Raw genomic sequence first — 15340 nt, forward strand, 5'->3', positions numbered from 1 at the left:
CCGCTGCACCGGCTGCCCTGCTGCGCCCTAGCCTGCTGCGCCCGAGCTCTCCGACAGGCCGCTCCCTCCCTCCCTCCCTCCCTCCCTCCCGCCCCGGGTGGCTCTTCGCTCCCTGCCTCCTCCCGCTGCTCGCTCCAGCCTCCAGGGGCCGTTCCACCCAGCGCACGCCTCCAGGGGACCTGGGGTGACAGAGACCCCCTTTTTGTACTCCTGGCAATGGTCATGGGCCGCTCCAGGCCCCAGCTCCCCTCATGAGTAGGGGGGGCTCTGGGAAGTTGGCCTGGCCCCCGTGACCCGCTCCCCCTGGTGGGGCCTGAGCAGCCCCATTCCCTCCCAGGCGTGGGCCTCTCGCCTGCCTCATTAATAAAGCGGATAAAATCTAAACACTGGAAAACGTGAGTGTCGCCCAGGGCAGGCTGGGGCGGCTTAGGGGTGCTACTACCCCCACCGGGGCTGCAAGGTTGGAGGGCTAGCCCTGCGTGGGGACGGCAGCACCCCCTTGCCCTGCCAGGGCCTTCATGGATGTTGGGTGGGTGGCGGTGGGTAGTGCCCTGGGTGGACCAGCTTGGGTCACGCCCAGCCTGACCAGGAGATCCGCCCATTATTTACACAGGGGCTTAAAGCCTAGGCCAGGGCTGCAGCGAGTCAAACTCTGGGGGGGGGGGCGCGGGGGAAGAGGGAGGAGGCTGAAGGGGGGCAGGGGAACCAGGAAGATCGGTGACCAGTGGACTGTCTCCTAGATCCTGCTTTAGGATGTGATGAGCACACACACGTCCCAAGCCACAGACAGCCACACCTGTGGGCACACAGCTGCATCCTCACCTCCTGCCCTGAGAAGTAGGATCACATCCCTGAGGGGCACACGCACGGTCACACACTCGAAGATACACAATCATATCCCTTAACACCCTGAGACCCCCCACCGTCTTGGCCTGTTCCCAGCTCAGCAGCAGTCACGTTCCTCGGGGCCTTGGGGTCAGCCATCGTCACGCTGAGACAGTCTCACCTCTAGCACCAGAGATGGGCCCATAGTTACGGACGCTAACACCCTGAAATACAGCTCCCTGTGAAAGAGAACATCACACCCCTTAGTGCTGGCAAATGTAGTCTCACTCAGCCCTTGAGCGGTGCACACAACTGTTACCACTGACACAGCCCCCAGCCACACCCCAATATGACCCAGAGACGCCCCCTAACAGCCCAAGACAGGCCCCACAGGTACACACCACATACACCCAAGACACAAGGAGTGGCACCCCCTGGACACCCCGAGATCTAGCCGGTCACCCCCCCACCCTAGCAACAGCAACACCCAAAGACACACATGCTGTCACACGGGCCACACTCCACACAGAAGCCCTGCCAGTGACATCCACAAACACCGTGGAACGCGAAGACAGTCATCACAGCCTGTTCCCTCAACACAGCCACAAACCACCAACACTCTGAGAGACACAGTCCTACCTGCTCAACACCCAGACTCACACAGCCCCACCCCTTCGCAACCGGAGCTGTATATTAGCTCAGACACACAAAGTGCCCACTGGTGCCCAGCGATGCCCAGAGTAACCCGTCCCCGCCCCCGTCCAGCTGGTCCTCCCCACTGCCCCTCCCAGGGCCCATTGCCTGCATGTGGGAAATGGGGAGCGGGCGGGCTTAGACCTCCCCTCTCAACTTGCCCCCAAACATTCCTGCGGGGACCTCTGGCCTGGTTCCCCCCACTTCAATCCTCGCTCTTCCCTCCAGGTCTGGCCTGGACGCCACCCCCCGCCCTTCCCTGATCCCCGCCTCAATCCTTAAGGATGAAATGGGTTGTCGACGCCACCCCCCGCCCTTCCCTGATCCCCGCCTCAATCCTTAAGGATGAAATGGGTTGTCAAAACAAGCACATCCGGCACAAAGTATGGCACTCCATGGACGCTGGCAGACCCCACATGTCCAGCGTCAGCTGAGGTCGGGGTGCATCATGACTCCTCCCCCCCAGCCTCGGGGTGGGGTTCCTCTCCATCAGCACTCAGCGGGGCAGGCCTGAGACTCCATCTTAAGCCCATCCCATCTTTCTTTCTCCATGCCTCCTGGCCCTGGGGCTCTCCGTGGCCCTGGCTTGGAGCAGGCAAGGACCCACAGCCTTCTGCCTACCGTTCGCATCAGGCCAGGGGTGGCAAGAGCCTTGTTCGAGAGGGAGCAAGATTTGCACCCTCAGCAGGCCGAGAAGCTCCGGCCTTGCCTGGAAGCCTGGTGGCTTGCGGCCAAGAGCTTCCTCAGGCGGAACGGGTGGGAGGGGGCAGGCGGCTGGGGCCAGCTCCTAATTCAATTTGGAGCCCAAAGAGGATGGATTTCAGCTGCTGCATTCTTTCCCAGCCCCAGCCCACCCTCCTCTCCCACCCCGAAGCCGCCACGCAGGTCCAACAGCAGATTCTTTATCTTCCAGACAGCAAATTCAGATACGGAAGCCCACCGCCATCATCCCTCCTGCCCCTTCCGTCCGGGGCTGAGCTGAGGGAGACACAGGGGCGGGCAGGAGAGGGAGGGCATCTGGGGGCTTCACAGCAGACTTGTGTTTCAAATGCAGAGGTAACAGACTCCACAGTGGGGGCTCCTCTGGGGGGACGGAGGCGACGCAAGGGGAGGGTATTATTGCATTTGCTGAGGCGGGGACACCCCCCTTCTGCATGCCCTGCGTCAGGAAACTAGGGAGGTCACGACCCCCAAACAGAACCCAAGGCCCCAGGGAGACAGAGGGACCAGTTTGGCAGCTGAGGCGGAAAGTACTGGGGGCGGGGGTGGCCGCCCAATCTGGCTGGTCCCTCCCCGCGCCTGACCCGGCTGAGGTAGGTGGGGAACAGGGCGGGGCTGGGGTGGGGGGCTGGGGACCCCAGCCAGGCTGGGAACTGTTGAGGGGGTGGTACCGATTGGAGGGGGGCAGAGGTCGGGCCCCACTTCCGCTCCGCATCATCTTCGGGCTACTGAGCTGGGCCCGAGCTGGACACTGGGGTCCAGCCCATGGTGTCTCCACCCCAGAGGCTCCCACCAGGCCTGGCCCAAGTCATCTCAAGGTCCAGCGGGAGGCCTAGTAGCGGCCAACCTTGGCGTCCCCAATGGCTCCCCAGACGTCAAAGACAAACTCATCCGGGAAGGCGAAGTCACCAAGCCGTTCATCCAGGGCCTCAGCCAGCTCGTCTGGGTTCCTTTTGTCCTTTCCAAGCTCTACCATGGTGGCCGCTGCGGGGGTGGGGGGGGTGCGGCAGAATGGAGGCACAGATGACAGAGGTGCTCAGGGAGGACCCAGCCCCCCCCAGGACCTAGAAGCTCCTTCCCCCAAACTCCCACCCATCCCCAGATCCAGGTGCCCCCCACTCACCCAGCTCTGTATCCCTGATGCCCATGTAACTCTCCAGCAGGTCATCCACCTTCTCAATGGCCTTCTCCTCAAAGGCTGAAGGCTGGGGGGGCGGGAAGAGGGACAACAACATCATAATAATCTGAATATAATTGTAATTGTACCTACTAAGTGCCATGTACAATTTTTACCACGTTCAGTATAGAAACCCACAGTTCATCCTCGTGACAACCGTGAAAGCGTCAGTATCATTATCCCCATTTTACAGATTAGGAAACTGAGGCCCACTTGCCCAAGAAAGGCCCCAGAGCTGGGAGGTGGCAGAGGTGGGTTTGCATCCAGTGCCCAGAGCCCCTCAACTAAGAGGTGATTCTGCTGCCTATGAATTTCACAGGGAAGGGGGACTGGGGCCCGGCTAGAACACTCACCAGGTCCTCTACTGTGGCAGGACCCCGGGATCGGAGCCGGAGGGTCCCTCGGCCAGTGCCCAGCTGGGGACCGGAGCCTGGGCGGCCACCCCCCGAACGCACACTGATCATGTCTGTGGGAGGCAGGGAAGGGGTGAGGGCTGGAGAAGCCCAATTCCAGCATGTTCTGTGCAGGAACCCAGGCATCCCGGCCTCAGACAACCCTCCACCTTCTCCAAGCTTCTGTAGGCTTTGGGGGAATTGGAGGCTGAGGTGACCCCAGGAGGGCAGGACTCCTGACTCAGGCTTGGCATGGCTGTAGGAGGTGCAGCCAGGGGCTAGGAATGGAAAAGGCTGGAGGGGAGACTGGAGGGGGCCACTTCTGTTCCCAGGGCCTGAGGGACAGGAACGGGGTGGGTCCTGGGTCCCCAGCTGCTTTCCCCAAGGCCAAGGGGGTATAGCTGCTGGGCCAGAGACCAGCCCTATCTGCCTGGGGAAGTGTGTCTGAGTCCCCCACCCCCACCCCAGGGGCCTTGGGCCCATTCCTGAGAGTTAATGAAGCCAGACAAAAAAGTGGGGGGGTTGGCACCGGGCAGCCAAGCCTGGCTTCTTGGGGGGTGGGGAACTGGCCAGGGTTGGGGGCGCTTGGCTGGGCTAATGGCTCCTGGAAGCTGGGTGTGGGGGCAGCTTCCTCCTTGCCTCCATCCTCCTCCCAGGCAGGGCGGAGAGCCAGCAGCCCCTCCCCAGGGCAGGGTGGAGCTGCCCCCACCCCCTTTCCACTGTGACCCGCTGGGCTTGGGCACCACCTGTTGGTGGCCCTTGGCACTGCAGCCAGGGCCCAAGTGAGGGGGACCATCCAGGCGGCAGGAGGCAGCCCCTCACCAAAGGCCTTTCGGGGCTCTGTGAGCTTCAGCGTGAAGGTGCGGCCTCGGGGCAGCTCCTTGAGCAGCCGCGCCACCTCGTAGTGCCGGCAGCCCAGCAGGCTCTGTCCGTTGATGGCCTCGATCATGTCACCCACGCTGATGAGCTGGATGTGGTCAATCACGCTGCCCTCCTTAATGCGCTGTGGGCAAAGGAGCTGTCAGCCCCTGTGGCTCTGCTGTTGGGTCCTATGGGTAGGCCTTACCCTCAGGACTCTGGGTGCCCCACCCCCAGGCACCTTGATGAAGGCATAGCCAGCCCCGTTGTCTGTGATGGTGAGCCCCAACGCCTCCTCCGACTTGAACACCTCCACTTCCTTGCGCTGCCCCTTGACGTGGGCGAAGATGAAGTCCTCCAGCCCGATCTGGCCCCCCAGGAGCTTGTCCATGTCCACTTTGTGGGTGTTGAGGGTGCAGAACATCACCTGCAGGGGTGGGAGATAGTCAACCCTCACCTCCTTCCTGTGCCCTTTGCTAATCACCACCTGAGGGGGAAGTGAGAAGAGTTGGGAAAGGCCTGGGGGTCCCCATCACAGTGCCTGACCACCCCCAGAGTCAGGGCAGGGCCCCACTAGGGCTGGGTTTCTGTCCTAGCAAAAACTCCCTGCTGTTTCCGGGGTACAGAGCCTGGCACACAGTGGGTGCTCAGAAAATGCTTGTGGAATGAATGAAGGGGCACAGATACCCATCCTGCCTACTGAGACCCCTGCATCTATCTACTCCCTGCCCAGTCCCACTGTCACCTTCCTTGCTTCCCTTCCTTTGGCCCCCAAAGTCCTTGGGGTGGGACTTCCCAGTGAATCATGGAGAAGTGAATGTTGCATCTGACCTCCAGTCCCCACAATCCGCTGGGCTGCAAACCTCTCAATGTATGATGGGAATGTAGCATCCAGCCCTGGCCATCCATTCCCACAATCCACTGGGGCAGAGGCCTCCCAGTGCCTGATGGGGACTCAGCACCCAGTCCTGATCTCCAGTTCCCCACAATACATTGGGCTGCAGGTCTCCTAATGCCTGATAGGAACTCAGCATCCAGCTGTGGCCACCCGCCCCCACAGTCCCCTGCGGCACAGGCCTCTCAATGCCTGATGGGAATGCCGCCTCCGCCTGTGGCCTCCAGTTTGCCACAAACCAATGGGGTGCAGGCCTCCCAATGCCTGATGAAATTCAGCATCCAGCCCTGGCCTCCAGTTCCCCATAATTCACTGGGGTAAGGCCTCAGTATCTGCAGCTTCACCACCCGAGCCACAGCTCACAAACAGGATGCACGCTCAGGCCTCTCTCTAGCTCACCATCAGGGACCCCGGTGCCTGGCTCCCCAGTGGGTACCTCAGCAGCTGGCAGCCGGAAGGCCTCAGCAATCTTGCCGTACAGCTCCTTGACGTTGGTGAAGCCCTCGATGCGGCCAGTGGGACTGCCATGGGCCAGCTGGGTGTGGAACACAAGGCGGGGCCGCAGGGCAGGGGGAGGGGGGGGCAAGCCCATTTGGGGGGCCCCTGCCCCACCTCCGCCCAGGGGCCCCGGCTCCCCCACGCCCAGCCCACCACGGCCTGGCTCCGCCTCCTCATTTTCCACCAGAGGCGGCGCCTTTTTCCGCCGCCCCAGTCCCAGCGGCATGAGCAGCGAGAAGAGGGGGCACGCCCAGGAGATCTGCAGGACAGGAAAAGGGGCTCAGGGCCTGGGCAGTGGCCTCGGGCCACCTCGCCCCTACAGGTCCAATGAAATATTTAGAGAACAGACTGGCCTCAGTTCGAAATCCGGTCCCAGCTCAGAGCCAGGCAAAGCAAGATGATTGGCCAAAGGAAACCCAGAAGAAATGCCCCATATAAACGATTCAAACTACCACGAAGGCACGACTCTCTCTGAGTCCGCCCGTGTGTGCCTATTTACACGTACTCTTTTTCCTAATAAACACTTTACTTGTTTCACCTAAAAAAAAAAAAAAAAAAAAAATCCGGTCCCAGCACTTAGACACTTGCACAGAAGTAATAATATCAGCTAATATCTATCATAACCCCATGCTAACTGCTCTGTATCTTAACCCTCACACCACGTCATGGGGACCATATTATCACCCCCACGATGTGATTATGTGATATACCATAATATGTGATTATGCCCATTTAACAGATGAGAAAATGGAAACTCACAGCCTACATTGTCTCTTTTTTTTTCTACTGGTCACAGTCATTAATGCTGTGTGGTAAAAATTTCTGACTCCCCCCTTCAAAGCATGTAGGCAGATGGCACTTACTGGCCTCCTTGTGACTGGACAGGCATGTGACCAGTACTGGCCAGTGAGTTGTGAGAGGAAGTGACACATGACATTTCTGGGCTGAAGCATTTAATTACTGGAGCAAGAGCCTCCAGAAGCCCCTTTCTCCTGGTAGGGTGACCAGCCTCATTTGATGTCGTGGTGGCCCCATCAGGTCAGGCTCTGAGTGATGACAATGAATGGAACCCCCCACTGAGCTGCAATGGACACGTAGCAGGAACAAAAAATAAACCTTTGTTGAGTTTGGCCACTAAGATTTTGGAGATGTTTGTTATTGCAGCAAAACCTGTCCTGACTGACACACTTTCCTCTTTACTCTCCCTCTACTCTCTCTTTCTGTCTTTCTCCCTCCCGCCCTTCAAACAAATGTTTTGGGCACTTAACTATATTCCATGCACCAATATGGATATTGCCTTCAATAAGACAAGCAAGGTTCCACGTTTCCTTACCCAGAGTAAATAAGGAGCCTCTGAGGAATGGTTAATGGATGAAGAAAACAACCCTATATGGATAAATCCTGAGAGTTTACAAAGACACATACATACGTATGTGTATATACATAATATGTGTATGTGTTTAAGGAGATACATACACGTGTGTGTATATGTTTTAAAAAGCTTTAATTAGGGAATTCCCTGGCAATCCAGTGGTTAGGACTCAGCCCTTTCACTGCCGGGCCTGGGTTTAATCCCTGGTTGGGGAACTAAGATCCTGCAAGCTGCATGGCACAGCCAAAAAAAAAAAAAAAAAATCTTTAATTAATTATAATTCAGACTTCCCTGGTGGCACATTGGTTAAGAATCTGCCTGCCAATGCAGGGGACATGGATTCGAGTCCTGGGCTGGGAAGATCCCACATCCCGCGGAGCAGCTAAGCCCATGCGCCGCAACTACTGAGCCTGTGCTCTAGAGCCCATGAGCTACAACTACTGAAGCCCGCGCGCCTAGAGCCTGTGCTCCACAAAAAGAGAAGCCACCACAATGAGAAGCCTGCACACTGTAATGAAGAGTAGGCCCTGCTCGCCACAACTAGAGAAAGCCCACGCGCAGCAACGAAGACCCAACACAGCCAAAAATAAATAAATTAATCAATTAATTTAAAAAATTATAATTCAAAGCTATAATTAATAATTTCATAAAAGTGTGCTACAAAATGTACCTATGAAGGTGAGAAAAAATCTCTGTGAATAACTCAAGCTCATTATTGAACCACTGCACAAAATGTATGCTGGCAATATTAAAACAACTTCTATTATTAAAAAAAAGAAAAAAAAAAAGACAAGCAACAAGGTCCCTGACTAGGGCCACCATGAGCAGTTACACTGATTGTTCACTGTGCAAAAGCACCAGACCCTGGTCTGGTGATGTGTCTGATGGGAGGAAGGGTTGCATTTTTCTAATTCATGCCTAAGGTGCTGCAGACGGCTAGCTAGCTGGGGCTCTGTCCATGCTGTCCAGAAGCATAGTCCAGAGAAGATATACAGTGAGCAAGCAAACATGTAAATATCTAATATAATTTCTAAGAATGCTATGAAGACAATAAAACAAGGCAAGTTCTACAGACAAGGTCAGGGAGGGCCTCCCTGAGAAGGTGAGGCTGAATCTGAGATTTGAAAGACAGGAAGAAATATCCAAAGGAGGATACGAGGCAAGAACATTCGGGCAGAGAGAACAGCCAGTGCAAAGGCCCTGAGGTGGGGATGTGATTGGCATGTTTGAGGAACAGCAAGGAGGCATATGTGGTTGGATCCGAGTAAGGGGGACAACAGGAAAAGGTGAGGGCAGAGAAGTAACAGGCAGACTGTGCAGGGCCCTGTAGGCCAGAGGGAGAACTTGGGCTTTTGGTCTGAGTGAGGTGGCAGTCAGGGGGGGTTCTGAGCAGACTCACAGATCAGCTGGAGACCAGTGTGGTTGATTGGAGTGAAGTGAGCAATGGGAGAACACGAAGATGGCAGGTAATAGAGGTGACTGTGGGGGGGGCCTTGTAGGCTGGGAAAGAGTTCAGATTTAATTTTTTTTTTAAATTAATTTATTTATTTATATTTTTTATTTTTGGCTGTGTTGGGTCTTCGTTGCTGCATGCGGGCTTTCTCTAGTTGCGGCGAGCGGGGACTACTCTTCGCTGTGGTGCGTGGGCTTCTCATTGTGGTGGTTTCTCTTGTTGAGGAGCACGGGCTCTAGGCGCATGGACTTCAGTAGTTGTGGCTCGCGGGCTCTAGAGCGCAGGCTCAGCAGCCGTGGCACACGGGCCCAGTTGCTCCACGGCATGCGGGATCCTCCCGGACCAGGGCCCGAACCCATGTCCCCTGCGTTGGCAGGCGGACTCCCAACCACCGCACCACCAGGGAAGTCCCAGATTTAATTTTTAAGTCACATGTCCAAAGTCACAGAAGCTGGCTGCACCCTCAGGTCTGATTCCCAAGCCCAAGGTCATCACCGTGACGCTGTCCCCTAAGTGACTCAATCTCTCTGGGCCTCAGATGCCTGGTCTGCAAATGGGGACGTTCCATCCGCCTGGTTGTGGTGAGGATCAAATTATGCCAAATTACATTTTTCTGTGTAAAGGGGACTTTCTGCTCCTCTTCCAGGGGGCCGTCCTGGATTCAGTTGAGCCCCTGGGCTGCACCGTCCTCATTCAGTTATTCATTCATTCATCTGTTCTCCAACACCTCCTCTCCTCATTCATTCATTCATTCATCTGTTCTCCAACACCTCCTCTAATATCACTGGTCCAGCCCCATCAGCACTCACCTAGATCAGTGCAGTTGCCTTCTCTGTGTCTCCCAGCTTCCGTCCTTGCCCCCAACAGTCTCTTTGTCAATCCAGCAGCCAGAGTGATACTGTAAAACATAACTCATATCACATCTTTCCTCTGCTCCAACCCCTCCCAGGGCTCCTACCTCACTTGGAGTAAAAGTCAATGTCCTCCCTTGGCCCACAGGCTCCAAATGATCTGCCCACATTACCTGCGTGCCCTCATCTCCTCCCACTTTCCCCCTAGCTCATTCCCTCCAGCCACATGGGCCTCCTCCCTGTTCCTTCAACACACTAGGCGAAGTTCAGCCTCAGGGCCTTTGCACTGGCTGTGCCCTCTGGTATCCACACAACTCACTCTCTCACCTCTTTCAGGTGGAAAACATATTTCATTCATTTAGCTTGTTCATTGTCTGTTTTGCCTGTCTTATTCATTCCTCTTTTCTTAGTGCAGAGAACAGTGCTTGGCATATAGCAGCTGCTTAATAAATATTTGTGGAATGAATGAATGGATAAACGAATGATCCTAATATTCACCAGCCCACCAGTCTCTGTGCCCAGCTTCTCTGCAGCTCTGGGGAGCCAGAGAAGCACAGGCTGTAGCACCTGCCCTCAGTAGGGTCTTGTCTCCCTGGCAAAAGTACAAGTCCTACCTCTGTGGTCCCTTATCCCTTGCTTCCCAGCATAATTCTGGACAGAATAAGTGCTTCATTTAGCAACGAAGATATTGTCATTTTGTTTTTCACTCCCCTCCTAATCAACGATGCTAAATGACTTTCAATACATTTATTAGCCATTTGGATTTGCCCTTTTGTGAACTGCCTGTTTAAGTCTTTGCCCATTTTTAAAAACTGCATTTTTTGTTTTGTTTTGTTTTGTTTTGTTTTGTTTTGTTTTGCCACGCTGCATGGCTTGTGGAATCTTAGTTCTCCGATCAGGGACTGAATCTGTTTTTAATTGCAATGCAATCTATATGTTCTAGATACTAGAAATAAAATAAATTCTGAATGAATAAACCAGTACTGCTCTGTCAAGTTATTTTACTACACTCAATGATGCTACCAAAACAAAAACAAAAACACCCAAAAAAACTCCCCCACATCAGCACCTCCCCTGGTTCCCCTCCAACCACCCCCCATACATCTTAGCAGAATGCTAAGAACATAAATCTGAAACCTGGATTCGCCACTTACTAGCTGTGTGACCTTGGGCAAGTGTCTTAACCTCTCTGAGTTCCAAGGAAATCATACATGTGCTTGGAACAGTTCCTGGCACACAATAGGAGTTCCATAAATGCTGGTGACAATTACTACTATTTCCATCTGTATCATCTTTATGTCAGTTGCCAAGATTCAAACTCCCTCCTTTTCCCAGGGTCCCTACATCCTGATCACCAATTCCCAACATCCTTACTCTGCCTACACTTGATGCCCTGGTTCAGGCTGGCTTCGTGTCCTCACCCAGGAGAGGGTAATAATGGTGGTGAGGAAAGTGGGTGATTAATGAATTTGCTTTCCAGGCCAGAAGAGGCACAGTGGTGTGGGTTCAACTCCCACCCCTGTTACTTACCAGCTGTGTGGCTGTGGGGAAGTCACTTCACTTGATGGGGCCTCAGTTTCCTCATCTGAAAAACGGGCAGAATTCCTGTCTCTCAGAGTGCTTATGGGAATCCAAAGAGATTATGCAAGTAACTCAATTATCACTTTGCCTGACATCAATCTAAGGAAGTTGTTATTATTATTGTCATTATTGCTTCTTCCCTTGCCCTGCCCAGGAACATCCCAGTCCTCTCTGCCTGCCAAGGCCTACTTCAGGCCACCTCATCCAGGAAGCCTCCCCAGCTTGCCCCAGCCTGTTGGAACCGGCCCTGTGGTCCAAACTACTCAGGCCCACGAACTTAATTACATGTTGCCCTGGCAGAACTCTTGTCTTCCAGTCTTAGGTTGTTATTTAACTTCATGTCTCTATTTTAAAACATAAACCAGATCGCGTCACTCCCCAGCCTCAAATCTTACAACGGTTTCCCACCTGATGGAGGAAAAGCTCTAAACTCCTTAATGTGACCCCCAGACCCCTGCAGAATCACCGCTTTGGGTCCTCTCCTGCCCCAGGCACACCATGCCAAGATTGGTCCAGCCTCAGAGCCTTTGCCCTGGCTGTGCCCCCTGCCTGATCTTTACAAGGCTGGCTTCTTTTTGTCATTCAGACCTCGGCTCCAAAGTTACCTCCTCTGAGATTCCCCCTTTGCCCACAGATTCTACCATGTCACTCCCTCATATTTTATTCATAACATTTATCACCCTCTGCAAGTATTTTCTTTATTTACTTGTTAACTTGTTTGTTGCCCGTTTGCCCCCATTAGAATGGCAGCTCCCCAAGAGCAGGGATTTTTGTTGTGTTCACTATTGTATCCTCTGTGCCAAGAACAGTACCCGACACATAGTTGGTGCCTAATAAATATGTGTAGAATGAATGAATGTGTCTTATGCCCTCATTCTGACTACTCTCTGAGTTCCCCTATCCTCAGAACATGCCCACTGTAGACCTGCTAACTGCCACCTCCCCACCACATTCCCAGTCTCCCCTCAAACCTGAACACAGGTACGGAGAAAAGGAGTTTCAGCCCCGGGCATCGAGCAGGTTGGCTGCAATCCCAGCATCCCCACCCTCTCTTCCCTGGGAAGGGCCTGAAACTCAACAAGCTCACAGCCACACAGAGTTGCAGTGAGGGGAGCAAGAAGTGGGGAAGGGGGTTCCAGGGAGCTCACAAAAGCTGGGGGGGGCGGGGACACCACGCCCAGGCTCCCCTTTTCAGCAGGGTATTGCTTGAGAGAGGAGGGCGGGAGGGCCTCTGAATCAGTCTTGAAAAACCGGCTCCTGGGTGTTTCCAGGGAGAACGCCTACCGTCCTGGTCCCAGGCTTACCAGGGGGGCCCAAGAAGCACAGAACCCCAGTGGTGTTGGACCCCTGCCTATCTCTCCCGCAGATGTCACTCTCTTCTCAGGACCCAGGTATTCTGGCCTTGCCTTTCTAGCTCAGAGGACAAGGGCCATGGGGACAGCTTCCTATTTGAGCAGCTGGTGAAAGCAAAGACCAGCAGGTGTGCCCCAGACGGCGTGTCTGGCTGGAGGGAGTGGAGTGGAAGGAGCTGGTCAGAAACACCTGAGCTTTGGAGCCACCGGGCTTCTCATATAGTGGTGGAGACTCCAGTTCTGGACTCCGAGGCATGGGTTTGAGTCCCAGATCTGCCACTTACTCGCTGTGGGACCTTGGGCAAGTCACTCCACCTCTCTGGGTCTGCTGCTTCAGCTCTGAAATAAGTAACAGCACCTTCCATGAGGTATTGAGAATCAACGATAAATATGTGGTAAATACCTGATACGGAAGTGTTCAATAAATGCTAGCCGGGGTGATTTTTTTCATTATTATCTTCGGAACCTCGGTCCTCCCAAGGTCCCCCTAGGCCCTGGAGGATTGGGACTGGGCCAGCTTCGGGGAACTGCCCGGGCAGGGCTCAGAAATACCGATCCTGCGCCTGTCCCCGCCGGGATGGGAACTGTCCAGAGGTGCTGGGGTGCGGCTGGAGACCCCATCCCGGCAGCGGGGAGCTGGGGTGCGGCTGGAGACCCCATCCCGGTGGCGGGAGGCGTTTACCCCTGCCCCCAGCGGGAAGGCACGCGGCCCTCTGGGAAGGGGCCTCGGGCATCCCCCCGCTCAGCCTAGACGTCCAGCCGCGTCCATGGAGCCGGCCCCATACCGCAGAATCGGCCGGATCCCCGCGGGTCCGCGCCGGGATCCCCCAAGCGGCCGCGATGCGCCCCGCCCGCGGGTGACACTCACCTGCGGCGCCGCCGCTGCCTCCCAGTGTGCGCCGGGTTCGGCCCTCGGCAAACTCAGGCCAGGGCCTCTCCCTGAGCCACGACCAGGGGGGCGGGGCCAGGGCCCGCGTCCGGTCAATCAGGAGCGGCCGCCCGGCGCTCGCGGCCAATCCGCTCCACGCCGCGCCGCCCCGCCCCGGGGGACCCGAAGGAAACATTCCAGAGGGATCCCTGCTCTTCGCGACACCTCCCCCGCGCCGCGGGGCGTTGGATCTTCCCGCCCCTGCTAAGCCGCGGCGGGCTGTACCACCGCAAGGCTGCGGAGGGGGGAGCTGCGGCTGGGGCCGGGCCAATCTCGGGGAAGGAAAGAGGCCAGCGGCCAATGGGAAGCGGGGGCCCCTTGACCACGTGCTGTTGGCTGAGTGTCCGTGTGGGGTGCCCTGGGTGGTAAGAGGGCGGGGGGCTGGTCGTGGGAGTCAGCTGACCGAGGCTGAGTTTCGGGGAGAGAATGCAAACTCCCGAAGTCCAGAAAAGCGGACCCTTTAGGAGACCCTGGAGGGGGCCAAGGGCAGCCCCCAATCCAGTCCTCTGCCTGGCCTGCACATGCCCCAGCCCGGCCGTCCTCGGGGCGGGTAAAAAGATGCATTCATTCTGGGCGGGCGGGGGACTGAGATGAATAGGGAGGGTCCCGAGTGTCCCTGCGTCCTGGATGGACAATGGACAAGGGCATTCATTCATTCATTCGCTCATGAAATATTTAATGTGCCCCTGCTCCGTGCCAGGCTCTGTCCTATCTCTACAGACACATAGACGAATAAGCTGAATGAATGTGCTCCTGGTAAAGGGAACAGGGCGTTTAAAGGCTTGGAGGTCGGACAGAGAGATACAGCACACTTTAGGAGAGTACAATATCGTAGGAACTAGCAAAGCAGCTAGCAAAGCACCTTTCGGGTGCAATGGAACGGAAAAACAAGGGCAAGATGGCCTGTTCTCTTGCTGGCTGACCAGCGAATATTTATTGAGCACATACTAAGTGCTAGATTACAAAGGGTACCCAGCCAACCCCAGCCTCTGCCCTCAGGGAGCTGACTTTCATGAGTCTGTCTACTATATCTCTGTTCCCGCTCCCCGCAACTTCTCTCCTCCCGTTCCACTTCCGAGACTGGCACAGAGCAGGGTCTCAGTACACATGTGTGAATGAAAGAACTAGGTAATCTCACCATCTCCAGGTTTGGCTTGAAACCGGGATTTCTCCGGCAGGAGCAGGTCCAAGAAACAAAGACCCAAACACACCTTGCCCAGGCGGGGAGATTCAGTTCCTAGGACAGGTGAGATTTCCTTGTTCTAGGAACAAGCCAGCCACTTAGACAGCTGGGGCCGGACCAGGAGTTCGCTGTGTGTTCTGGGAATTGTAGTTCTTGGAGACCTCTAACTGTTCAAACCTCAATGAACGATTGGGTCTTTGCAGTTCCCTGGGTGAGCTGCTGCGTTTTCCAGGCCTCGCTAGGGCTTGCAGAGGGACAAAGTGAGAGGGGAGAGTGGGCCCTGGGCTTAGTTGCTGAGGGCTGCCCGGCCGGCCCCACCCAGCTGGCAAATACTGAAACTGCTGTGGCAACAGGCACAGCTATTGTCCTTCTCTTCCTGTTCTGCTGACCTCTGCCACCCCCACTGAGTGATCGGTTGCCTCTGGCTAGGCCAGTGCCCTCTGTGGGACTGTGTCCACTGCCCTGCTTGTGCCTGGCGTCTGAGCTGCCTCCTACACACCTGGAGAGGACAGTATGTGGGACATGGGGACAGCAGAGTCCTGAGCAGAATCCACCTGAATCC

At 55.6% G+C, this 15340-nt stretch overlaps 1 protein-coding gene across 5 annotated transcripts; it reads right to left on the reverse strand.

The window, feature by feature from the left end:
• Positions 1 to 2404: 2404 nt before the first annotated feature.
• Positions 2405 to 14832, reverse strand: GIPC1 (GIPC PDZ domain containing family member 1). 5 transcript variants are annotated; one of them, XM_068536910.1, is made up of 10 exons: positions 14734 to 14818; positions 12952 to 13006; positions 11265 to 11319; positions 9693 to 9781; positions 5997 to 6317; positions 4907 to 5092; positions 4630 to 4810; positions 3769 to 3881; positions 3362 to 3443; positions 2405 to 3222 (listed from the first exon to the last, which is right to left on the reverse strand). In XM_068536910.1, exons 5-10 carry the CDS (start codon positions 6282 to 6284, stop codon positions 3071 to 3073), a joined length of 1002 nt encoding a protein of 333 aa, XP_068393011.1. In that variant the 5' UTR covers positions 6285 to 6317; positions 9693 to 9781; positions 11265 to 11319; positions 12952 to 13006; positions 14734 to 14818; the 3' UTR covers positions 2405 to 3070. The 5 variants fall into 5 exon arrangements, with proteins under 5 accessions (XP_068393011.1, XP_068393010.1, XP_068393012.1 ...); XM_068536909.1 differs by lacking the exon at positions 14734 to 14818 and adding an exon at positions 13536 to 13622; XM_068536911.1 differs by lacking the exon at positions 12952 to 13006 and having other exon boundaries at positions 14734 to 14832.
• Between the last annotated feature and the right edge of the window lie 508 nt (positions 14833 to 15340).

Source organism: Eschrichtius robustus, chromosome 2 (genome assembly GCF_028021215.1).
Source record: "Eschrichtius robustus isolate mEscRob2 chromosome 2, mEscRob2.pri, whole genome shotgun sequence".
Classification (NCBI taxonomy): Eukaryota; Metazoa; Chordata; class Mammalia; order Artiodactyla; family Eschrichtiidae; genus Eschrichtius; species Eschrichtius robustus.